The sequence below is a fragment of the Oncorhynchus kisutch genome, linkage group LG4, assembly GCF_002021735.2.
Source record: "Oncorhynchus kisutch isolate 150728-3 linkage group LG4, Okis_V2, whole genome shotgun sequence".
NCBI lineage: Eukaryota > Metazoa > Chordata > Actinopteri > Salmoniformes > Salmonidae > Oncorhynchus > Oncorhynchus kisutch.
In genome coordinates this window covers 78,424,863-78,450,442 of record NC_034177.2, presented here as the reverse complement: position 1 = coordinate 78,450,442, position 25,580 = coordinate 78,424,863, and the positions used below count along the sequence as shown (strand labels likewise).

At 46.4% G+C, this 25,580-nt stretch overlaps 1 protein-coding gene across 6 annotated transcripts in view; it reads left to right on the top strand.

Annotated features, from left to right (window-relative positions):
• Positions 1 to 25,377, top strand: part of LOC109890041 (mitogen-activated protein kinase kinase kinase kinase 3-like) — an 81,805-nt gene extending 56,428 nt beyond the window's left edge. Inside the window, exons 15-33 of one of the 6 annotated variants that reach the window (XM_031823720.1) lie at positions 14,896 to 14,948; positions 15,921 to 15,959; positions 17,767 to 17,818; positions 18,124 to 18,442; positions 20,701 to 20,807; positions 20,996 to 21,037; positions 21,213 to 21,297; positions 21,798 to 21,877; positions 22,001 to 22,061; positions 22,395 to 22,512; positions 22,611 to 22,669; positions 22,907 to 23,010; positions 23,221 to 23,392; positions 23,475 to 23,543; positions 23,660 to 23,752; positions 24,123 to 24,193; positions 24,364 to 24,419; positions 24,744 to 24,794; positions 25,164 to 25,377. In XM_031823720.1, the coding sequence (XP_031679580.1) occupies positions 14,896 to 14,948; positions 15,921 to 15,959; positions 17,767 to 17,818; positions 18,124 to 18,442; positions 20,701 to 20,807; positions 20,996 to 21,037; positions 21,213 to 21,297; positions 21,798 to 21,877; positions 22,001 to 22,061; positions 22,395 to 22,512; positions 22,611 to 22,669; positions 22,907 to 23,010; positions 23,221 to 23,392; positions 23,475 to 23,543; positions 23,660 to 23,752; positions 24,123 to 24,193; positions 24,364 to 24,419; positions 24,744 to 24,794; positions 25,164 to 25,251 (1,719 nt within the window). In that variant the 3' untranslated portion in view covers positions 25,252 to 25,377. Of the gene's footprint in view, positions 1 to 14,895; positions 14,949 to 15,920; positions 15,960 to 17,766; positions 17,819 to 18,123; positions 18,443 to 20,700; positions 20,808 to 20,995; positions 21,038 to 21,212; positions 21,298 to 21,797; positions 21,878 to 22,000; positions 22,062 to 22,394; positions 22,513 to 22,610; positions 22,670 to 22,906; positions 23,011 to 23,220; positions 23,393 to 23,474; positions 23,544 to 23,659; positions 23,753 to 24,122; positions 24,194 to 24,363; positions 24,420 to 24,743 lie in introns of all 6 variants that reach the window. The other 5 variants (XM_031823725.1, XM_031823722.1, XM_031823723.1 and 2 more) reach the window with 5 other exon arrangements.
• The last annotated feature ends 203 nt before the right edge of the window (positions 25,378 to 25,580 follow it).

Below are 25,580 nucleotides of genomic sequence, written 5' to 3'. Positions count from 1 at the left end.
AAACTGTATAGAGGGATGGAGGGATGGGGGAAAAACTGTAGAGGAATGGAGGGATGGGGGAAAACGGTATAGAGGGATGGAGGGATGGGGGAAAAACTGTATAGAGGAATGGAGGGATGGGGGAAAAAACTGTATAGAGGAATGGAGGGATGGGGGAAAAACTGTATAGAGGGAGAGGGATGGGGGAAAACTAATGAGGGAGGAATGGAGGGATGGGGGAAAAACTGTATGGGGGGATGGGGGAAAAACTGTATGGGGGGATGGGGGAAAAACGGTATGGGGGGAATGGGGGAAAACGGTATGGGGGGATGGGGGAAAAACTGTATGGGGGGATGGGGGAAAAACTGTATGGGGGGATGGGGGAAAAACTGTATGGAGGGATGGGGAAAAACTGTATAGAGGGAGAGGAATGGAGGGATGGGGAAAAACTGTATAGAGGGAGAGGAATGGAGGGATGAGGGAAAAACTGTAGAGGGAGAGGAATGGAGGGATGGGGGAAAAACTGTATAGAGGGAGGAATGGAGGGATGGGGAAAAACTGTAGAGGGAGAGGAATGGAGGGATGGGGGAAAAACTGTAATGAGGGAGGAATGGAGGGATGGGGGAAAAACTGTATAGAGGGAGAGGAATGGAGGGATGGGAGAAAACTGTATAGAGGGAAAACTGTAATGAGGGAGGAATGGAGGGATGGGGGAAAAACTGTAATGAGGGAGGGATGAGGGAAACTGTAATGAGGGAGGAATGGAGGGATGGGGGGAAAACTGTATAGAGGGAGAGGAATGGAGGGTTGGGGGAAAAACTGTAATGAGGGAGAGGAATGGAGGGATCGGGGAAAAACTGTATAGAGGGAGAGGAATGGAGGGATGGGGGAAAAACTAATGAGGGAGGACTGGAGGGATGGGGGGAAAACTGTAGAGGGAGAGGAATGGAGGGATCGGAGAAAAACTGTATAGAGGGAGAGGAATGGGGGGTTTGGGGGAAAAACTGTAATGAGGGAGAAGAATGGAGGGATCAGGGAAACTGTATAGAGGGAGAGGGGTGGGGGAAAACTAATGAGGGAGGAATGGAGGGATGGGGGAAAACTGTATAGAGGGATGGAGGGATGGGGAAAAACTGTATAGAGGGATGGAGGGATGGGGGAAAAACTGTATAGAGGGATGGAGGGATGGGGGAAAAACTGTATAGAGGGAGGAATGGAGGGATGGGGGAAAAACTGTATAGAGAGAGAGGGATGGGGGAAAACTAATGAGGGAGGAATGGAGGGATGGGGGAAAAACTGTATGGGGGGATGGGGGAAAAACTGTATGGAGGGATGGGGGAAAAACTGTATGGAGGGATGGGAAAAAACTGAATGGAGGGATGGGGGAAAAAACTGTATAGAGGGAGAGGAATGGAGGGATGGGGGAAAAACTGTAATGAGGGAGAGGAATGGAGGGATGGGGGAAAACTAATGAGGGACGAATGGAGGGATGGGGGAAAAACTGTATGGAGGGATGGGGGAAAAACTGAATGGAGGGATGGGGGAAAAACTGTATAGAGGGAGAGGAATGGAGGGATGGGGGAAAAACTGTAATGAGGGAGAGGAATGGATGGATGGGGGAAAACTAATGAGGGAGGAATGGAGGGATGGGGAAAAACTATGGAGGGATGGGGGAAAACTGTATAGAGGAATGGAGGGATGGGGGAAAAACTGTATAGAGGGATGGAGGGATGGGGGAAAAACTGTATAGAGGGAGAGGAATGGAGGGATGAGGGAAAAACTGTATAGAGGGAGAGGAATGGAGGGATGGGGGAAAACTGTATAGAGGGAGAGGAATGGAGGGATGGGGGAAAAACTGTAATGAGGGAGAGGAATGGAGGGATGGGGAAAACTAATGAGGGAGGAATGGAGGGATGGGGGGAAAAACTGTATAGAGGGATGGAGGGATGGGGAAAAACTGTATAGAGGGAGAGGAATGGAGGGATGAGGGAAAACATTTATAGAGAAAGAGGAATGGAGGGTTGGGGGAAAAGCTGTAATGAGGGAGAGGAATGGAGGGATGGGGGAAAACTGTAATGAGGGAGGAATGGAGGGATGGGGGTAAAACTGTATAGAGGGAGAGGAATGGAGGGATGGGGGAAAACTGTATAGAGGGATGGAGGGATGGGGAAAAACTGTATAGAGGGAGAGGAATGGAGGGATGAGGGAAAAACTGTATAGAGGGAGAGGAATGGAGGGATGGGGGAAAAACTGTATCGAGGGAGAGGAATGGAGGGATGGGGGAAAAACTAATCAGGGAGGAATGGAGGGATGGGGGAAAACTGTATAGAGGGAGAGGAATGGAGGGATGGAGGAAAACATTTATAGAGAAAGAGGAATGGAGGGTTGGGGGAAAAGCTGTAATGAGGGAGAGGAATGGAGGGATGGGGGAAAACTGTAATGAGGGAGGAATGGAGGGATGGGGGTAAAACTGTATAGAGGGAGAGGAATGGAGGGATGGGGGAAAACTGTATAGAGGGATGGAGGGATGGGGAAAAACTGTATAGAGGGAGAGGAATGGAGGGATGAGGGAAAAACTGTATAGAGGGAGAGGAATGGAGGGATGGGGGAAAAACTGTATCGAGGGAGAGGAATGGAGGGATGGGGGGAAAAACTAATCAGGGAGGAATGGAGGGATGGGGGGAAAACATTTATAGAGAGAGAGGAATGGAGGGTTGGGGGAAAAGCTGTAATGAGGGAGAGGAATGGAGGGATGGGGGAAAAACTGTAATGAGGGAGGAATGGAGGGATGGGGGTAAAACTGTATAGAGGGAGAGGAATCGAGGGATGGGGGGAAAAACTGTAGAGGGAGGAATGGAGGGATGGGGGAAAACTGTAATGAGGGAGGGATGAGGGAAAAACTGTAATGAGGGAGGAATGGAGGGATGGGGGAAAACTGTAATGAGGGAGGAATGGGGGGATGCGGGAAAAACTGTAATGAGGGAGCGGAATGGAGGGTTGGGGGAACTAATGAGGGAGGGATGGGGGAAAAACTATGGAGGGATGGGGGAAAACTGTAATGAGGAATGGAGGGATGGGGGAAAAACTGTAATGAGGGAGGAATGGAGGGGTGGGGGAAAAACTGTATAGAGGGAGAGGAATGGAGGGATGGGGGAAAACTGTATAGAGGGAGAGGAATCGAGGGATGGGGGAAAAACTGTAGAGGGAGGAATGGAGGGATGGGGGGAAACTGTAGAGGGAGGAATGGAGGGGTGGGGGGAAAAACTGTAATGAGGGAGGAATGGAGGGATGGGGGAAAACTGTAATGAGGGAGGAATGGAGGGATGGGGGAAAAAACTGTATAGAGGGGAGCGGAATGGAGGGTTGGGGGAACTAATGAGGGAGGGATGGGGGAAAAACTATGGAGGGATGGGGGGAAAACTGTATAGAGGAATGGAGGGATGGGGAAAAAACTGTATAGAGGGATGGAGGGATGGGGGAAAAACTGTATAGAGGGGAGAGGAATGGAGGGATGAGGGAAAAACTGTATAGAGGGAGAGGAATGGAGGGATGGGGGAAAAACTGTAATGAGGGAGGAATGGAGGGATGGGGGAAAAACTGTATAGAGGGAGCGGAATGGAGGGTTGGGGGAAAACTAATGAGGGATGGGGGAAAACTGTATAGAGGAATGGAGGGATGGGGGAAAACTGTATAGAGGGAGAGGAATGGAGGGATGAGGGAAAAACTGTATAGAGGGAGAGGAATGGAGGGATGGGGGGAAAACTGTATAGAGGGAGAGGAATGGAGGGTTGGGGGAAAAAACTGTAATGAGGGAGAGGATTGGAGGGATGGGGGAAAACTAATGAGGGAGGAATGGAGGGATGGGGGAAAAACTGTAGAGGGAGGAATGGAGGGGTGGGGGAAAACTGTAATGAGGGAGGAATGGAGGGATGGGGGAAAACTGTAATGAGGGAGGAATGGAGGGATTGGGGAAAACTGTATAGAGGGAGAGGAATGGAGGGATCGGGGGAAAACTGTATAGAGGGAGAGGAGAATGGAGGGATCGGGGAAAAACTGTATAGAGGGAGAGGAATGGGGGGATGAGGGAAAAACTGTAATGAGGGAGGAATGGAGGGATGGGGGAAAAACTGTAATGAGGGAGAGGAATGGAGGGATGGGGGAAAAACTATGGAGGGATGGGGGAAAACTGTATAGAGGGATGGAGGATGGGGGAAAAACTGTATAGAGGGAGAGGAATGTAGGGATGAGGGAAAAAACTGTATAGAGGGGAGAAGGGACGGGGGAAAAACTGTATAGAGGGAGAGGGATGGGGGAAAAACTGTAATGAGGGAGAGGAATGGAGGTATGGGGGAAAAACTAATGAGAGATGAATGAGGGATGGGGGAAAAACTGTAATGAGGGAGAGGAATGGAGGGATGGGGGAAACTAATGAGGGAGGAATGGAGGGATGGGGAAAAACTATGGAGAGATGGGGGGGGAAACTGTATAGAGGAATGGGGGAAAACTGTATAGAGTGATGGAGGGATGGGGGAAAAAACTGTATAGAGGGAGAGGAATGGAGGGATGAGGAAAAACTAATGAGGGAGGAATGGAGGGATGGGGGAAAAACTGTATAGAGGGAGAGGAATGGAGGGATGGAGGCAAACATTATAGAGAGAGAGGGTGGAGGGTTGGGGAAAACTGTAATGAGGGAGAGGAATGGAGGGATGGGGGAAAAACTGTAATGAGGGAGGAATGGAGGGGTGGGGGAAAAACTGTATAGAGGGAGAGGAATGGAGGGATGGGGGAAAACTGTATAGAGGGAGAGGAATCGAGGGATGGGGGAAAAACTGTAGAGGGAGGAATGGAGGGATGGGGGAAAAACTGTAGAGGGAGGAATGGAGGGGTGGGGGAAAACTGTAATGAGGGAGGAATGGAGGGATGGGGGAAAACTGTAATGAGGGAGGAATGGAGGGATTGGGGAAAAACTGTATAGAGGGAGAGGAATGGAGGGATCGGGGGAAAACTGTATAGAGGGAGAGGAGAATGGAGGGATCGGGGAAAAACTGTATAGAGGGAGAGGAATGGGGGGATGAGGGAAAAACTGTAATGAGGGAGGAATGGAGGGATGGGGGAAAAACTGTTAATGAGGGAGGAATGGGGGGATGGGGGAAAACTAATGAGGGAGAAATGGAGGGATGGGGGAAAAACTGTATAGAGGGAGAGGAATGGAGGGATCGGGGAAAACTGTATAGAGGGAAAAACTGTAATGAGGGAGGAATGGAGGGATGGGGGAAAAACTGTAATGAGGGAGGAATGGAGGGATGAGGGAAAAACTGTAATGAGGGAGGAATGGAGGGATGGGGAAAAACTGAGGGAGGAATGGAGGGATGGGGGAAAAACTGTATAGAGGGAGTGGAATGGAGGGTTGGGGGAAAACTTATGAGGGAGGAATGGAGGGATGGGGGAAAAACTATGGAGGGATGGGGGAAAACTGTATAGAGGAATGGAGGGATGGGGGGGAAAACTGTATAGAGGGATGGAGGGATGGGGGAAAAACTGTATAGAGGGAGAGGAATGGAGGGATGGGGAAAAACTGTATAGAGGGAGAGGAACGGAGGGATCGGGGAAAAACTGTATAGAGGGAGAGGAATGGAGGGTTGGGGGAAAAACTGTAATGAGGGAGGAATGGAGGGATCGGGGAAAAACTGTATAGAGGGAGAGGGATGGGGGGAAAACTGTATAGAGGGAGAGGAATGGAGGGATGGGGGAAAACTGTATGGAGGGATGGGGGAAAAACTGTATAGAGGGATGGAGGGATGGGGGAAAACTGTAATGAGGGAGGGATGGGGAAAAACTGTATAGAGGGAGAGGAATGGAGGGATCGGGGGAAAAACTGTATAGAGGGAGAGGAATGGAGGGTTGGGGGAAAAACTGTAATGAGGGAGGGATGGGGGAAAACTGTATAGAGGGATGGAGGGATGGGGGAAAACTGTAATGAGGGAGGGATGGGGAAAAACTGTATAGAGGGAGAGGAATGGAGGGATCGGGGAAAAACTGTATAGAGGGAGAGGAATGGAGGGTTGGGGGAAAAACTGTAATGAGGGAGGAATGGAGGGATGGGGGAAAAACTGTATAGAGGGAGAGGAATGGAGGGATGGGGGAAAAACTGTATAGAGGGAGGAATGGAGGGATGGGGGAAAACTGTAATGAGGGAGGAATGGAGGGATGGGGAAAAACTGTATAGAGGGAGAGGAATGGAGGGATCGGGGAACAACTGTATAGAGGGAGAGGAATGGAGGGTTGGGGGAAAAAACTGTAATGAGGGAGGAATGGAGGGATCGGGGGGAAACTGTATAGAGGGAGAGGAATGGAGGGTTGGGGGAAAAACTGTAATGAGGAGGAATGGAGGGATCGGGGAAAAACTGTATAGAGGGAGAGGAATGGAGGGATGGAGGAAAAACTGTATAGAGGGAGAGGAATGGAGGGATGGGGGAAAACATTTATAGAGAGAGGAATGGAGAGTTGGGGGAAAAACTGTAATGAGGGAGAGGAATGGAGGGATGGGGGAAAATCCGTAATGAGGGAGGGATGGGAGAAAAAAACTGTATAGAGGGAGAGGAATGGAGGGATGGGGGAAAACTGTATAGAGGGAGAGGAATCGAGGGATGGGGGAAAACTGTAGAGGGAGGAATGGAGGGATGGGGGAAAAACTGTAATGAGGGAGGAATGGAGGGATGGGGGGAAAACTGTAATGAGGGAGGAATGGAGGGATGGGGGAAAAACTGTATAGAGGGAGAGGAATGGAGGGATGGGGGAAAACTGTATAGAGGGAGAGGAATGGGGGATCGGGGAAAACTGTATAGAGGGAGAGGAGAATGGAGGGATCGGGGAAAAACTGTATAGAGGGAGAGGAATGGGGGATGAGGGAAAAACTGTAATGAGGGAGGAATGGAGGGATGGGGAAAAAATGTATGGAGGGATCGGGGAACAACTGTATAGAGGGAGAGGAATGGAGGGTTGGGGGAAAAACTGTAATGAGGGAGGAATGGAAGGATCGGGGAAAAACTGTATAGAGGGAGAGGAATGGAGGGTTGGGGGAAAAACTGTAATGAGGGAGGAATGGAGGGATGGGGGAAAAACTGTATAGAGGGAGAGGAATGGAGGGATGGGGGGAAAACTGTATAGAGGGAGGAATGGAGGGATGGGGGAAAACTGTAATGAGGGAGGAATGGAGGGATGGGGAAAAACTGTATAGAGGGAGAGGAATGGAGGGATCGGGGAACAACTGTATAGAGGGAGAGGAATGGAGGGTTGGGGGAAAAACTGTAATGAGGGAGGAATGGAGGGATCGGGGGGAAACTGTATAGAGGGAGAGGAATGGAGGGTTGGGGGAAAAACTGTAATGAGGGAGGAATGGAGGGATCGGGGAAAAACTGTATAGAGGGAGAGGAATGGAGGGATGGAGGAAAAACTGTATAGAGGGAGAGGAATGGAGGGATGGGGGAAAACATTTATAGAGAGAGGAATGGAGAGTTGGGGGAAAAACTGTAATGAGGGAGAGGAATGGAGGGATGGGGGAAAATCCGTAATGAGGGAGGGATGGGAGAAAAAACTGTATAGAGGGAGAGGAATGGAGGGATGGGGGAAAACTGTATAGAGGGAGAGGAATCGAGGGATGGGGGAAAACTGTAGAGGGAGGAATGGAGGGATGGGGGAAAAAACTGTAATGAGGGAGGAATGGAGGGATGGGGGGAAAACTGTAATGAGGGAGGAATGGAGGGATGGGGGAAAAACTGTATAGAGGGAGAGGAATGGAGGGATGGGGGAAAACTGTATAGAGGGAGAGGAATGGGGGGATCGGGGAAAACTGTATAGAGGGAGAGGAGAATGGAGGGATCGGGGAAAAACTGTATAGAGGGAGAGGAATGGGGGATGAGGGAAAAACTGTAATGAGGGAGGAATGGAGGGATGGGGAAAAAATGTATGGAGGGATCGGGGAACAACTGTATAGAGGGAGAGGAATGGAGGGTTGGGGGAAAAACTGTAATGAGGGAGGAATGGAAGGATCGGGGAAAAACTGTATAGAGGGAGAGGAATGGAGGGTTGGGGGAAAAACTGTAATGAGGGAGGAATGGAGGGATGGGGGAAAAACTGTATAGAGGGAGAGGAATGGAGGGATGGGGGAAAAACTGTATAGAGGGATGGGGAAAAACTGTAATGAGGGAGAGGAATGGAGGGATGGGGGAAAAACTAATGAGGGAGGAATGGAGGGATGGGGGAAAAACTGTATGGAGGGATGGGGGAAAAACGGTATAGAGGGATGGAGGGATGGGGGAAAAACTGTTAATGAGGGAGGAATGGAGGGATCGGGGAAAAACTGTATAGAGGGAGAGGGATGGAGGGATGGGGGAAAACTGTATAGAGGGAGAGGGATGGGGGAAAAACTGTATAGAGGGAGAGGAATGGAGTGATGGGGGAAAACTGTATAGAGGGATGGGGGAAAACTGTATAGAGGGAGAGGAATGGGGGAAAAACTAATGAGGGAGGGATGGAGGGATGGGGAAAAACTGTATAGAGGGAGAGGAATGGAAGGATGGGGGTAAACTGTATAGAGGGAGAGGGATGGGGGAAACTGTATAGAGGGAGAGGAATGGGGGAAAAACTAATGAGGGAGGGATGGAGGGATGGGGAGAAACTGTATAGAGGGAGAGGAATGGGGGAAAAACTAATGAGGGAGGGATGGAGGGATGGGGAAAAACTGTATAGAGGGAGAGGAATGGAAGGATGGGGGTAAACTGTATAGAGGGATGGGGGAAAAACTGTATAGAGGGAGAGGAATGGAGGGATGGGGGAAAACTGTATGGAGGGAGTCGGATGGAGGAAAAACTGTTTAGAGAGAGGAATGGAGGGATGGGGGAAAACTGTATGGAGGGAGTCGGATGGAGGAAAAACTGTATAGAGGGAGAAGGATCATTGTTCTTCCTCTGTCATCCATGGTTACCTGCAAGGAAACACGTGCCGTCATCATTGCTTTGCACAAAAAGGGCTTCACAGGCAAGGATATTGCTGCCAGATATTGCACCTAAATCAACCATTTATTGGATCATCAAGAACTTCAAGGAGAGCGGTTCAATTGTTGTGATGAAGGCTTCAGGGCGCCCAAGATGGTGCTGGTGCTTGCTGGACTGTTACTTACAGTTGATTCAGCTGCGGGATCGGGGCAACACCAGTACAGAGCATGCTCAGGAATGGCAGCAGGCAGGTGTGAGTGCATCTGCACTCACAGTGAGGTGAAGACTTTTGGAGGATGGTCTGGTGTCAAGAAGGGCAGCAAAGAAGCCACTTCTCTCCACGAAAAACATCAGGGACAGACTGATATTCTGCAAAAGGTACAGGGATTAGACTGCTGAGAACTGGGGTAAAGTCTTTTTCTCTGATGAATCTCCTTTCCGATTGTTTGGGGCATCCGGAAAATAGCTTGTCTGGAGAAGACAAGGTGAGCGCTACCATCAGTCCTGTGCCATGCCAACAGTAAAGTATCCTGAGACCATTCATGTGTGGGGTTGCTTCTCAGCCAAGGGAGAGGGCTCACTCACAATTTTGCCAAAGAACACAGCCATGAATAAAGAATGGTACCAACACATCCTCCGAGAGCAACTTCTCCCAACCATCCAGGAACAGTTTGGTGACGAACAATGCTTTTTCCAGCATGATGGAGCACCTTGCCATAAGGCAAAAGTGATAACTAAGTGGCTCGGGGAAGAAAACATTGATATTTTGGTCCCTGACCAGGAAACTCCCCAGACCTTAATCCCATTGAGAATTTGTGGTCAATCCTCAAGAGGCGGGTGGACAAACAAAAACCCACAAACTCCAAGCAATAATTATGCAAGAATGGGCTGCCATCAGTCAGGATGTGGCCCAGAAGTTAACTGACAGCATGCCAGGGCAGATTGCAGAGGTCTTGAAAAAGAAGGGTCAACACTGCAAATATTGACTCTTTGTATCAACTTCATGTAATTGTCAATAAAAGCCTTTGACACTTATGAAATGCTTGTTATTATACCTCAGTGTTCCATAGTAACATCTGACAAAATATCTAAAGACACTGAAGCAGCAAACGTTGTGGAAATTAATATTTGTGTCATTCTCAACTTTTGGCCACGAATGTACTGTAGGGAGAGGGATGTCTCTGTACAGTAGAGAGATGGATGAACCTCCTCATAGGGAAAACCTGTGTGACTGACTTGGACCCCTGAGGCCATGGCCTATTAGAGCGGGAACAGATCAAGCCCTACGTTTCCATTACCAGTCCCCCCTGTCTCCTTCTGCCAAATATTACTGCTGACTCAGACCACGGACTCCACAGTCACAGTTTAACTCGTTAGACCTAATTTCTTTCCCTCATATGAATACCGGGGGATTTGTTGATGTGACTGAGGCAGCAGGAAATGGCAGTTTGTTAGCATAAGTAAGAATATGTTAGCTGAGCTCTCTTTGGCCTAATGTAGTATGGCTGTCAGTTTGTTAGCATCAGTAAGAATATGTTAGCTGAGCTCTCTTTGGCTTAATGTAGTATGGCTGTCCGTTTGTTAGCATCAGTAAGAATATGTTAGCTGAGCTCTCTTTGGCTTAATGTAGTATGGCTGTCAGTTTGTTAGCATCAGTAAGAATATGTTAGCTGAGCTCTCTTTGGCTTAATGTAGTATGGCTGTCAGTTTGTTAGCATCAGTAAGAATATGTTAGCTGAGCTCTCTTTGGCCTAATGTAGTATGGCTGTCAGTTTGTTAGCATCAGTAAGAATATGTTAGCTGAGCTCTCTTTGGCCTAATGTAGTATGGCTGTCAGTTTGTTAGCATCAGTAAGAATATGTTAGCTGAGCTCTCTTTGGCCTAATGTAGTATGGCTGTCAGTTTGTTAGCATCAGTAAGAATATGTTAGCTGAGCTCTCTTTGGCTTAATGTAGTATGGCTGTCAGTTTGTTAGCATCAGTAAGAATATGTTAGCTGAGCTCTCTTTGGCTTAATGTAGTATGGCTGTCAGTTTGTTAGCATCAGTAAGAATATGTTAGCTGAGCTCTCTTTGGCTTAATGTAGTATGGCTGTCAGTTTGTTAGCATCAGTAAGAATATGTTAGCTGAGCTCTCTTTGGCTTAATGTAGTATGGCTGTCAGTTTGTTAGCATCAGTAAGAATATGTTAGCTGAGCTCTCTTTGGCTTAATGTAGTATGGCTGTCAGTTTGTTAGCATCAGTAAGAATATGTTAGCTGAGCTCTCTTTGGCTTAATGTAGTATGGCTGTCAGTTTGCGGTGTGTTGGTCCGTAGGAGTCACAGTCTGTCACTTAGCTGTGAAAGGGGGAATACCGGCAACATCGATATGTCCTCTGATCTGAGGGACCCGCATTTAGGGTTGCAAAGGGTCGGAAACTTTCTGGTAAACTTCCAGATTTCTTCCGGACATTTTCCATGGGAAGTTGAGCCCTGGAATTTGGGGAATTTTGCTTAAATTCATCAAAAACGTTATGTTATAACAGTGAACCTTTTTGTGGGAATCACATAAGGCAATTCTAGGTCTTGTGGCATATTTTGGTTAAACTATCCCCAATTCAATAGAATTGTAACCCTCTGCATGAACAGTGCATTCTTCCATCACACGAGCAGTGCACTCTTCCATCACATGTACATCTGATTCTCAAGATCTTGCACACTAATGAGATGCTATTGAGCCCACTACTACACTGTCTGAGCCAATGACTACATGCTTTCTGGTAAATTTTGATTACAATACTGGGTGGGGTGAAAATATTTTATATTACATATATTACATTATTTTTTGTTAACTAGTAAATAGTAGCCTACAGCAAAGTGTGTTTTAAATCATTTCTAACTTATTAACAATTTTTGCTAGTTAGTTTTTGCTACCATGTGGAATTTTAGCTTGCTTGAGCCTGCTAACTGAGGAGTGTTAATTCACCTGTTTCCATATATGTTTAATTACATCATTTTTTTTATCTTACAAAGGAGTTGTTTAATCTAACTGCTTAACTATTTATCTGTACATGGAATTGTCTTTGGTTTTTATTTACTCATTTTTAAAATAATCTTTACAGGAAAATGCCACGGGCACTATCGGATGTGTGGAGACATTTCACTGCAGCTAATGTAGAAGGAAAAGCTGTGTACGTTTGCAAATATTGTGCCAAATCATATGTGAAAAATGCAACAAAGATGCAGAATCATCTGGCCAAGTTCATAAAGTTCCCTCAGCGCTCACAACAAGCAATCTCTGACAAAAGTCCCTCTACTTCTATTCGAGGTGAAAATAATGAATCCGACACCTTATCGATAGCAACAGCTCATGGTCCTCCTGGAGTCAGATGTTTTTTTGACTCAATGGAGGAACGTAGTCAGAGAAATGCTGATGAATGTCTTGCTTGAGCTGTTTATGCAACTGGTTCACCTCTGATGCTCACAGGCAATGTGTATTGGAAGAGATTTCTGAATGTTCTTTGCCCAGCATACACCCCTCCAACCAGACATGCTTTATCTACTCATTTGCTGGATGCAGAGTTCAACAGAGTTCAAGTGAAGGTCAAGCAAATCATAAAGAAAGAAGACTGTATTGCAATCATCTCTGATGGATGGTCGAATATTCGTGGGCAAGGAATAATTAACTACATCTCAACTAGTATTCTACAAGAGCACAGATACAAGGGACAACAGACACACCGGTCTCTGCATTGCAGATGAGCTGAAGGATGTCACCAATGACCTTGGACCACAGGAGGTATTTGCACTGGTGACAGACAATGCTGCGAACATAAAGGTTGCTTGGTCTGTGGAGGAGTCCTACCTTTACATCACACCCATTGGCTGTGCTGCTCATGCATTGAATCTGCTCATCAAGGACATTATGGCACTGAAAACAATAGATACACTCTACAAGAGAGCCAAGGAAATGGTTATGTATGTGAAGGGTCATGAAGTTATAGCAGCAATCTACCTCACCAAGCAAAGTGAGAAGAATAAGAGCACCACATTGAAGCTACCCAGCAATACCCGTTGGGGTGGTGTCATCATCATTTTTGACAGTCTCCTGGAGGGGAAGGTGTCTCTCCAAGCAATGGCCATATCACAGTCTGCCTATATGGACAGCCTCATCAAGAGGATCCTCCTGGATGATGTATTTTGGGAGAGAGTGGTAAGCCTAAAACTCCTGAAACCTATAGCAGTAGCCATTACACGGATTGAGGGAGACAATGCCATCCTGTCTGATGTTCAGACTCTGCTTGCAGATGTAAGAGAAGAAATCCGTACTGCCCTGCCCACCTCACTGTTGCTCCAAGCAGAGGAAACTGCAGTTCTGAAATACATCAAAAAGCGTGAAGACTTCTGCCTGAAGCCCACACACACCGCAGTGTACATGTTGGGCCCCAAGTATGCTGGCAAGAGCATCCTGTCTGGTGCAGAGATCAACAAGGCATATGGTGTCATCACTACCATGTCTCGCCACCTTGGCCTGGATGAGGGCAAGGTTCTTGGCAGTCTGGCACCGTACACTTCCAAGCAAGGGCTTTGGGATGGAGATGCAATATGGCAGTCGTGCCAACATATCTCATCAGCCACCTGGTGGGAGGGACTTTGTGGATCTGAGGCTCTTTCCCCTATTGCCTCCATCATCCTCCAAATCCCACCAACATCAGCCACCTCTGGTCCTTGTTTGGAAACACACACACACCGAAGCACACAACAGGCTGACCAATACAAGGGTTGAAATATTGGTGGCCATCCGGGCAAATTTGAGACTTTTTGAGCCTGACAACAAGCCATCCTCAACAAGGTTGGAAAGTGACCGTGAAGATGAGGCCTCAGAGTCTGATGTTCAAGAGGTGGACATTGAGGAGGTCCAGGGAGAAGACATGGAAGTCTGAGAGGAAGACAACCAAAGCTTTAGTTTCTATACTATCATTTTACAGATGTATGTCGAAAACGTTTTTAGGAGATGCGATGGATCATTGGGGATCATTCAATATTCCCTTTCTTTTGTCGTTCAGTGAAATCATCCCATGTGAAGAGTCAACTCATTTAATGGTCAATTCGTTTTTAAAATGTCTATTGGAAGGATTTAATCATTTGCAATTATGTCTACTTATTATAAGGTAAAAGATGTATGTTTCTGTCTCCATATGATATGGTAAATATATCCAATGCAAAAAACATCTACATTTAAATAATATTAATATTCATTTGCGTTAATTCCCATATATTCCCATTAATTCCCATGGAAAGTTTCCACCTCTGAATATGTCCCAAAATGTGCAACCCTACCCGTAATTATACTGTTCAGTAAAGTCAATCACATTGATGCAACACACACACACACACGTCACCCTTCGCCCATACTGTTGCAGCTAATTCTGCTGAGATACCTCTATACAGTATATTTTCCATTCATATCACTCACATAACATACTCATCTGTGTGTGTGTGTTCCATAGTGCAAAATGCTGTCATATCCCTTTACTTATATCGCACATGCACATTAGAAACATCTTTCATAATTAGAAACTATCATATTTCAGTGTTTTTTTCTCTAAGCACCACTGCAGTGGTGACCTCTGACCTATAGTGTCATCAGCCTTGCCAGCCCCTGAGGTTATTCTCACGGAGTCAAGGTCCTGTAACGTCCTGGATGGCCTGTTCATTAGTGTCACCAGTGTGACCAGGGAGTCATTGAGGTTACACCACACTCAGCCTCGTCTCTCTCCACACGATCTCTAAGTGGTTGTAGGTGTTGTGTGTATGCATGTGTCTCAGCTCTTAATATAGTTGATGCTGTAAAGTAGGTAACCTCAGCCATGGTGCCTTTCCACATTGACTGTGTGTCGTCGTGTTTCAGAAACAGTCCTGTAATTGTGATATGCCTCCTTCTAGGATCTTCAACGGGACTATGGACAGGAATCTCCAAGCCTGGTGGGAGGGAACAAGTAAGTCACTCTTTCTGGGTTTCTACTCCTCTTCCTCCACCTTTCATCCTCTGTTCTTCCTGTCCCTTCCCTAAGCTTGATCGTCTTTCCTCCCTATCTCTCCTTTATCTCTTCTCCTTGCCTCTCCAGCTCTCCTCTCTTCTTCACCTTCTCTTGTCCTCACCTCCCCCGCTCTCCCTTCCTCCCCCGCTCCTGTCCTCCTGTTTTATCTGTGTAGAGATTAGCACGAGCAGATGGTGGTGTGGTACTGAGAGGTGACTTCCTGTAGAGAGGAAGGCATCTGATGCGTCTGATCATTTATTCATGACACCTTTCCTGGAACTCAGCTCAGAAGAAGTGCCCTGTAAGGGGGGGGGGTGTAATAACATAGACAGACTCGCTGCTGCTTAAACCTAGAATGATCTGCTCCATAGCAGGATGGGATGGATTGATAGATGGTGTGTTTTCAGTGTATAGGATAAATCAGACAAGGATTATTGAAAAAGCCACTCCTTCCAGATCTGAGGCACTCTGAATCTTATTCTGTTATCTGATTACTGAACAATTGATGTCCACATTCCTTCTCCCACTGGACAGCCTCATAGGATTCATATTCAAATGTTCTCTCATGCACACCCACGTGCATACACAAACACACTGTTGCTTACACATAGCTGACCTGGCAGCTTCACACATCCAAGGTGAGTGTACAACTTTGAGTGGCTAAGGTAAATATTCAATGGGTTATGACGTCATCTCAGCTGGGATGAAACTCACACACTATCACACTCAAGTACGCTGAATTAATCTTCTCTGCGGTTTCCATGGGTTTTTGCCCTGTAGCATAAAAAAATGTTGTGTTAAATTAGGTCAGAACCCCCCTCTGAGAAATAACACCTTTACTCATGTCATGTGCGATTCTGTCACTGAGTTGAAACTTTTTGTCCTCCATTTTTAACTTCTCCTTCGTTCGTTTCACTCGTTACTTGACAGGAGTCTTCTCAAATCAGTGGAGGAGGAGCTTAAGCAGAGGTGAGTTAGGCCACGCCCCACAGGACTCCACCTGCAACTGCTCTGGTTTTTGATTTGCTGACGCACCCTAACAGTGCCCACCCCAGCAGCCAATCAGTGTTAACGCAGGACTAATCCAGCCAATCAGTGTCAAGCTAAATGTATCTGCTCTCTGACTGCTGCGTTATGGCTTGATTATGTTGTGTCCATTGTTGTTCAATGCTTAGTCAGTGCAGGCTGCCCTGTGAGATCACCTGACACCGTGAGCTTCAACAAAGCATGACTTATACACTGACTTAATTACTTAGTATAAGCCTTATCTAGTTACATAGTCTATATTGAAATCCCCCAGCCCTACATGTAAAATTAGCAAAATATAGTATTAAGGTTTAGTAAGACATATATTCCTATTTGGTTTAATTATATAGCAATGTAGTTCTTTAGTTATGCTGTACCTTTTATGTAGTTTAAGTGTCATTATGTTACCCTAGTCGTGTAGTTGAGTTCATTTCCCCTTGTCTCAGTGTCTCCTCCCAGTGGGTGAACGAGGAGAGCAGCTTTATTTTGCCTCTTGGCCTCTTTGCCTTGCTGTGAGTCCCCCCCCCCCCCCCCCAATCTATCTACATCTCCTCAGGGGTCATATGGACTCTTTGCCTTGCTGCGAGTCCCCCCCCCCCCAATCTCCTCAGGTCACATTTAGAGACTGATTATGATGAAACTCAACTGTAAGTCCTTCTGGTGTTTTAGTCCATCCGCCCTCTCTGAGGAGGAAGGAGGCTACCTCTTCCAGTTTCATTCACACATCTTCATGCCGCATTCCACTACACGCCCGTGCTGTGCCTTTAGTGCCCTCCTGTGCTCCCTGCCTGGCCAAAAACACCTCTCCGTCCATCTCTGCGCCTCCAGTATCCCTGTTTCCTCCCACAGTGGAGTTTGATCTTCGGACTCAGACTTGGGTCTTGTTCATTAACGCAGTAGAGCAGAACTATCTAAACGTTTCTGACACGTTTCATGTTGTTTCCTCTAAGCAGTCTAGCTGACTGTGCATCGTCTTCCATCTGTGAGATAATGAATGTGATTGTTGTCATGTTTGGGTTCTATGGTCAGACTGTGCTTTGCCGTAACCCCTGACCCCTGCCGTTCCTTATCTGTTTCTTTGTGTGTGTTCATCATTCTGTGACACCTGCTTCCATGCTTGCTGATCTCAGTGTGTGTTCATACCGCCTGTTTGCCGTCTTTTTCCAATGTGGGTTCTCGCTGCTTGTATCCTTACTGTTGACATGGTTGTCTTGGGGTCCATCCAATCCCCAACCCTCTGGTTTAACCCAGTGCTACTTGGTTTGTGTTCTCTCGTGGTGACGTTGATCTTGTGACTCATTTTGATTGGTGCCCTGTCTGTGTCTGTCGTGATTGAGGGGTTGATAGTGTTCTCTGATTGATGCCATGTCTATGTCTGTCATGATTGAGTGGTATCTGATTGGATCATACTGTACATACACATTATATTGACTGGGCTTTTGGGATCTGCTGTTCAAGGGAATGCTAACATCTTGTGTGTCAGTTGTCTTATGGTGTTTTCGGGGGTTGAAGACCTTTGTTGTCTTTACCCACAACTGCCCTGTTGTCTAAAACTACGTTGTGTTACTTAGTTGTCTAACACTGTGTTGTGATAGGAGACCATGTTGTTAGTGATAGTCTGTCACTGTGTCTGTCATTCTGTGTTAACACTTATTGTGACAACATTGTTTTATAACTGTCAATATAATAACCTTCTGAATTTTGTCACTGTCTTACAAAACTAACCCTACCTCAATCTCTTTCCCTCTAGCAAACACAGTACCATCATGAGGCCGAAAGTCCCACCTCCACTTCCCCCCAAGGTAGGACCACCAGCATATATCATACAGCATGCAGCATTTTGGAGCACGATCAAACAACCAAGACTACTATTTAGTGGAAAGGACCCTCGAGCAAAAATCAGTGTTGCATACATCAATATTTTCTCTCAAAGCTAATTCAAACTATTGACATTACATTTGTAAGATGGGCAGCAGAGCTTGACAAATTAGGAATAAAAGGGCAAGCATTAATCAACCTCTAGAGATTGTCTACCTTTCTGCTGTCTTTGTCTCTCTTACTCTGTCTCTGTGTCTCCTCTCTCCATTTTCTCCCACTCTCCCTCCAGCCCAAATCTATCTGTCCGCCCCAGGAGAGCCTGTCCCAGGGAGAGGATGATGTAGGCGGAGGGGGGACCATCAAGCGCTGCCCTGTACCCGAGAGCCCCGCCCGACCCGCCTCAAATGTACCCCCCCGCCCTCCACCCCCACGCCTGCCCCCCCACAGACGCAGTAGCCTAGGTAACGAGAGTACACAGAGCCAGGCTGGCTCAGAGCCCGAGGGGAATGATGCTGGGAGCTTTAGGCATTTCTGGGAGTGGCTTCATGCCCCACACACGGAAGAGGAGTTGGAAGATGTGTTGGAGGAGGAGGAGGAGGAAGAAGAGAGTAAGGCCGGCCGATTGGTAGCCCCGTAGACGTCACTCCTCCCTGATTGGTTGTTAGTCCCATCAATCAGCGTCTGTAGTGTCTCGCACCAGCTCTCTCTCCCTCCCCCTTTCCTCTGTCTGTCTGTCTCTCTGTCTGTGGATGTATACAGTTCCTCCGGAAAGTATTCAGACCCCTTGTCCTTTTCCACATTTTGTTACGTTACAGACTGTATTAAATGTATTAAATGAAATACAAATCCTCAGCAGGCTACACACAATACCCCATAATGACAAAGCGAAAACAGGTTTTTAGAAATGTTTGCAAATTTGTTAAAAATATACCTTATTTAAGTATTCAGACCCTTTGCTATGAGACTCGAAATTTAGCTCAGCTGCATCCTGTTTACATTGATCATCCTTGATGTTTCTACGACTTGATTGGAGTCCACCTGTGGTAAATTCAATTGATTAGACATGATTTGTAATGGCACACACCTGTCTATATAAAGGCCCCATAGTTGACAGTGCATGTCAGAGCAGAAACCAAGCCATGTCCATAGAGCTCCTAGACAGGATTGTGCCGAGGCACATATCTGGGGAAGGGTACCAAAAAATGTCTGCCCCATTGAAGGACCCCAAGGACACAGTGGCCTCCATCATTCTTAAATGGAAGAAGTTTGGAACCACCAAGACTATTCCTAGAGCTGGCCACCGGTCAAACTGAGCAATCAAGGGAGAAGGGCCTTGGTCAGGAGGTGACCAAGAACCCGTTGGACACTCTGACAGAGCTCCAGAGTTTCTCTGTAGAGATGGTTGTCCTTCTGGAAGGTTCTTCTATTTCTGCAGCAGTTCACCAATCATGCCTTTGTGGCAGAGTGGCCAGACGGAAGCCACTCCTCAGTAAAAGGCACACGATAGCCCGCTTCGAGTTTGCCTAAAAGCACCTAAAGGCCTCAGACCACGAGAAACAAGATTCTCTGGTCTCATGAAAGCAAGATTGAACTCTTTAGCCTGAATGCCAAGTGTCACGTCTGGAGGTAACCAGGCACCATCCCTACGGTGAAGTATGGTGGTGGCAGCATCATGCTGTGGGGATGTTTTTCAGTGGCAGAGACTGGGAAACTAATAACGATCGAGGCAAAGATGAACGGAGCAAAGTACAGAGAGATCCTTGAAGAAAACCTGCTCCAGAGAGCTCAGGACATCAGACTGGGGTGAAGATTCACCTTCCAACAGGACAACGACCCAAAGCACACAGCCAAGACAACACAGGAGTGGCTTCGGAACAAGTCTCTGAATGTCCTTGAGTGGCCCAGCCAGAGCCCAGACTTGAACCCGATCGAACATCTCTGCATCCAACCTGACAGACCTCCCCAAATATAGGTGTGCCAAGTTTGTAGCGTCATACCCAAGAAGACTCGAGGCTGTAATCGCTGCCAAACGTGCTTCAACAAAGTACTGAGTAAGGGTCTGAATACTTATGTAAATGTGATTTTTCAGTTTATTTTTACAAATTTGCACACAAAAAAAATACATAAATAGAGTTTTTGCTTTGTCATTATAGGGTATTCTGTGTAGATTGATGAGGGGGATTAAAAAAAATATATATACATTTTAGAATATGGCTGTAACGTAACAAAATGTGGAAAAAGTCAAGAGCTCTGAATACTTTCTGAGTGCAGTGTTGTGTTGCTGCAGTCATGTGACTTTGTCTGTAACCAATCTCCTGCCTCCTCTCTCCCATTGTTGATATCACATGTTGTCCATGATCAATCCAAATGTAATGGAACTCTCAGCTCAGTGTGTTAGCATGATCAAATCATTTAGTTTGAGAGATGTCCTACTCTTGTAATCCTAACCAAATATATTCCATTAATACTGACTAGTAGTAATTCGATTTTAGCATATGTGTGTACGTCTCAGTAGAACACTCACACCATTGAGCAGTATACTGTCTTCAGGCAGCCCAATTCTGAGCTTTTTCCACTCATTTGTCTTTTGACCTCAGACTGCTCTTTTGCTTATAATTGGGCTAAAGATCCGAATTAGACTGCCTGTGTAAATGCCGCTTTAATCTCATGCGTGTGAAATACCACACACACACACACACACACACACACACACACACACACACACACACACACACACACACACACACACACACACACACACACACACACACACACACACACACACACACACACACACACACACACACACACAGAGGCATGCACATACTCACCGAGGTAAGTGTAATAAACATGTCTCCTGCTGCAGGTAATGGATTGAGCTCTCACCAGAATGGAGAGAAGGACAGTGCTGCAGAGAGGCAGTCCACCATGCCCCCTAGTGTCCCCATACGGAAAGACAAGAAGGACATTCCCGTAATGCCACCAGATCCCGCACACTCTCCTTATTAACACTGACATTTCAATACATTCCTTTCACACTCGGGCATCACCATACTGATTATTATTAAAGCCAGTAAACCATTTATCTAAATCGAATGTGGACCAGTGATCATTGACCTTATCTGTGTCTCTCTGTGTGCATCTCCTCCCCCTCTTTTCAGAAGCCAATCAGTAATGGTCTCCCACCCACACCCAAGGTCCATGTGAGTATGATGCCGCCTTTACAGACACGCCTACTTACTGAAACATTATGAATCCAAGTCAACTATGGTGTTGACCTCTAAAATGGAGATTTCAAAACAAGACATTTCAAGAAAAGATTACTAATGTGTTTGGCTTCCCTCTAACTGTCCAACCGCCATCGTTCTTGTTCCTCAGATGGGGGCCTGTTTCTCCAAGGTGTTCAACGGCTGCCCGTTGAAAATCCACTGTGCCACATCCTGGATCAACCCAGACACCAGAGGTAGGACACTGGGAAAACAACGTAGCCTATCAGTGACTTGGGTGTCACTTTTTACAGCTTTATTGTTATGACTTATTGGATGAATCATTGCCATGATGATGATTTTGATTAAAGGGATACTTCAGGATTTTGGCAATGAAGTACTTTATCTACTTCCCCAGAGTCAGATGGGTACCAACTCATGGATACTGTTTTTATTTCTGCATCCAGTATGAAGGAAGTTAGAGGTACTTTTGCGAGTCAATGCTAAGTAACATTAGCACAATGACTGGAAGTCTATAGTATCTACTAGCATGCTAGCAGTTACCGTGGGCTTCCAGTCATTGCGCTAACGCTAGTTAGCAATTGTGCTGATGCTCGTCATAAACTTCCTTTAAGCTGCACGCAGAGACATGTTTTTATCCACAAGTTCATCTATGTCTGGGAAAGTAGATAAAGGGCTTCATTGTCAAAATCCTGAAGTATCCCGTTAACACGACTAATTGGCTCTTTTGTTTCAGACCAATATTTGATATTTGGTGCTGAGGAGGGGATCTACACTTTGAACTTGAATGAACTGCATGAGACGTCAATGGAGCAGGTTTGTTCTTTTCTCTTCTGGTTGAAGAAACATCTTGCTCACAATGCTTTTTTTCCTCAATGGAGGATTCTGAATGTTGTATTCAAATCTTCATTGGCTCTCTCAATCTCCTCCTGTCCCCAGCTCTTTCCCCGGCGTTGCACTTGGCTTTATGTTATGAACAACTGCTTGCTCTCTATATCTGGTAAGACTATCTTGGACCTATAGTGTCTTACTTTGATGTTTGTTCTGTATTTATGAATGGTTTTGCAGTAGTAGGGGTAATGTGCTGCTCTGACATTTGGACATTTCTCTGCCATAAAGGTACACATTTAAGAGGCACTTCAAAACTTTTACTCTGGAATATTGAGGCAGGGATTTCTCTGTTTAAATTGTGTCTGCCCTTTCCCCCAAAATATAATCTTGCCCTGTAAGATGTGTTTTGGAAGCAGACCTTTTATTTTATTTTTGGGGTCATAAATGGCCTTTTTAAAGGTTTAGAACTCCAGTTGAAAATCATTTTTTGTTATTGCTTCAGGAAAAGCCTCCCAGCTCTACTCTCATAACGTAGCTGGTCTGTTCGAGCATGCCCGGCAAATGCAGAAGTTACCCATGGCCATTCCTACACACAAACTCCCGGACAAGATGATTCCACGGTAGGATATGTGAAGTATTTTCATTCATTTGGGTTTGAACTTGGGGTGTTTATCGGGATACATATAAAACTGAGCTCTGTCCCTTATGATCCTTGTAGGAAGTTTGCCGTATCTAATAAGATTCCAGACACAAAAGGTTGCCAAAAGTGCTGTGTAGGTGAGTGCTCAGGAAGGTGGATCACACTTACGAATCTGTGCACACACTACCAGAAGTCGCTTTGGATAAACGCGTCTGCTAAATGGCATATTTTATCAACATTCTTGACTTGCAGGTACAATTAAATAAGAGAAGTTGAGGATAGTTCAGAATAATGGACAGGATATATTGATAGAGTATAGCTCAGAGTTCAAAGACCGATTGTGAGAGATCTTGAATGTGTTTGTTTGTGTGCAGTGAGGAACCCATACAGCGGTCACAAGTACCTGTGTGGAGCGTTCCAGTCCAGTGTGGTTCTGCTGGAGTGGGTGGAGCCCATGCAGAAGTTCATGCTCATCAAGGTCAGTCAGTGTTTGGGTCAGTTCAGGTCATTCTGGGGCAGATTGACTAAGGATGACTAATGGGATATAATGGACCCTATCTGGCTTGGATAACCAAATGCAGTCCTGTTCAGGCAGCTTATTAGATTGGCTAAAGTAGCGTGCCAACGTTGCTTGTCTTTCTGGTGTGTAACGGCATGCTAAATCTATCTCCTTTGGTCTCTCCTGTAGAACATCGACTTTCCCCTGCCCTGTCCTCTAGAGGTGTTTGAGATGCTGGTGGTACCAGAGCAGCAGTACCCGCTCATCTGTGTGGCCGTCAGCAAGGGCACCGAGCTCAGCCAAGTGGTCCGCTTCGGGACGGTCAACCCCAACTCAACATCCTCCTGGTTCACAGAGGCTGGTCAGTGGAAGGTGGTCGTCGCAGCAATGATGATGATGGTCTTCATTAGAGCGATGAATGAGTTGTTTTTCTGTCCCCTCAGATACGCCCCAGACGTGTGTCATCCACGTCACCCAGTTGGAGAGGGACACCATATTAGTTTGTCTCGACAGTAAGTTTTACCTCCCGGCAACAACTTGACTAACTCAAATAATCATTTTATTCTCAAATGAGAAATTCCAGCTTCTGCATAAGTAAATGAAAGCATTAACTACTTTCTCTGCTCAGGGTGTATAAAGATCGTGAACCTACAGGGACGGTTGAAGTCAAGCAGGAAGTTATCTGCTGAGCTGACGTTTAACTTCCAGATCGAGGCGATAGGTACGTTTCCATAACCACGGCATTCACACTTCTCTAGGCGCTAGAGACAGACAGACAGACAGACAGGAACTAGAGACGGACACAGGCAGACACACTATAGACACAGGCAGACACACTATAGACACAGGCAGACACACTATAGACACAGGCAGACACACTATACGACAGACACACACTGTACTATAGATTGCACTATACCCAAAGACACCAAAGGCTGGGTCCTGTGGTGCTGAAGACATATTTCCCATCTATGTGTACGTCTCTACGCAGAAAGATAATTCGATGTCCTAAGAATGTTTTTTATGTGAAGCATTTCTCAGCTCGTATCTGTGCTTTTTGTGGTCAGTGTAACATCCACGCGTCTTTGCAGTGTGTCTCCAAGATAGCGTTCTGGCGTTTTGGAGGCATGGTATGCAAGGGCGGAGTTTCAAGACCAATGAGGTAAGTGGAGGACGTGTAGGTGGGGTGGCTGTCTGAGAGGAGTGGTTTGTTTGTGTACACTAGAGGGTGACTTTCCTCTGTCATGTCCCGGTCCTGTTTATAACAACAATGATCCTGTTGTATGTGTTTCAATATGATCTTAAATGATACTTTGTCTCTCGGCACCCCAGATCACCCAGGAGATCTCTGATAACACACGGATCTTCAGACTGCTGGGATCTGACAGGTGAGTACTGTAAGAAGGTCCAAGATGCTCAAGGTCACCTTACCTGACACACACACACACACACAGACTTACATACTTTGACCCCTTTCACTTTTACACTCGCAATGATATTTTTTAGAAATGTTTCTCTTTTAGATATTTCACTTTTACATTGGCGATAACATTAACATGGATGTCAGCATGATGCCCAGTTTGTTTTCAAATGACCTGCTTCAGTAGTATAGAACCCTGATCGCCTGAAGTCTTTGGTGTTGGTTGTGTTAGTTGTTGGTTGTATGCATGCTTGCTTGTCTCTTAATTGCTTGTTTGATTTTGTGAATGAAGAAACTCTCAGCACGACAGTTCAGGGCAGGAGGGAGCCGCCAGTCTGCCCAGGTATACTCACTTCTCACTGGGTCACACCAGGTCTCGTCTAGCCTACAGACTCTCTGATCTATGGATGTCCCCTGTGGGGACCCTTGTTTTCATTCTGCCTGTATGAGTGTGTGGGTTGGTTTTCTGTTTTCTTGGGTCAGTAACTACTTTGTTACAGCACGTTGACCCTATTCACATGATGGAATTTGTCTATGGGGCTTGAGTATGCTATAAGTAGGATCTGGTGTGTGTTGGGGGGTGTGGGGTCTGTTGGTGTGAAAGATTTATTTTCTGTGTGTGAGGCTTACATCCTTAACCCCCTGGTCCCCTCTAGGACCATATACTTCCACAGTGTGAGTCTGAGCTGAACTTGCCCCCACTGTGTTTCAGAGTGGTGGTGCTGGAAAGCAGGCCGACAGACAACCCCACAGCACCGAGCAACCTCTATATCCTGGCTGGACACGAGAACAGCTACTGATCAAACCGCACAGCCTCCTGGGAACACAAGTCACTACAGACACAGACACTACAGACACAGACACTAGAGACACCGACACTAGAGACACAGACACTACAGACACAGACACTAGAGACACCGACACTAGAGACACAGACACTACAGACACAGACACTAGAGACACCGACACTAGAGACACTGACACTAGAGACACCGACACTAGAGACACCGACGCTAGAGACACAGACACTAGAGACACCGACACTAGAGACACCGACACTAGAGACACAGACACTAGAGACACAGACACTAGAGACACCGACACTAGAGACACCGACACTAGAGACACC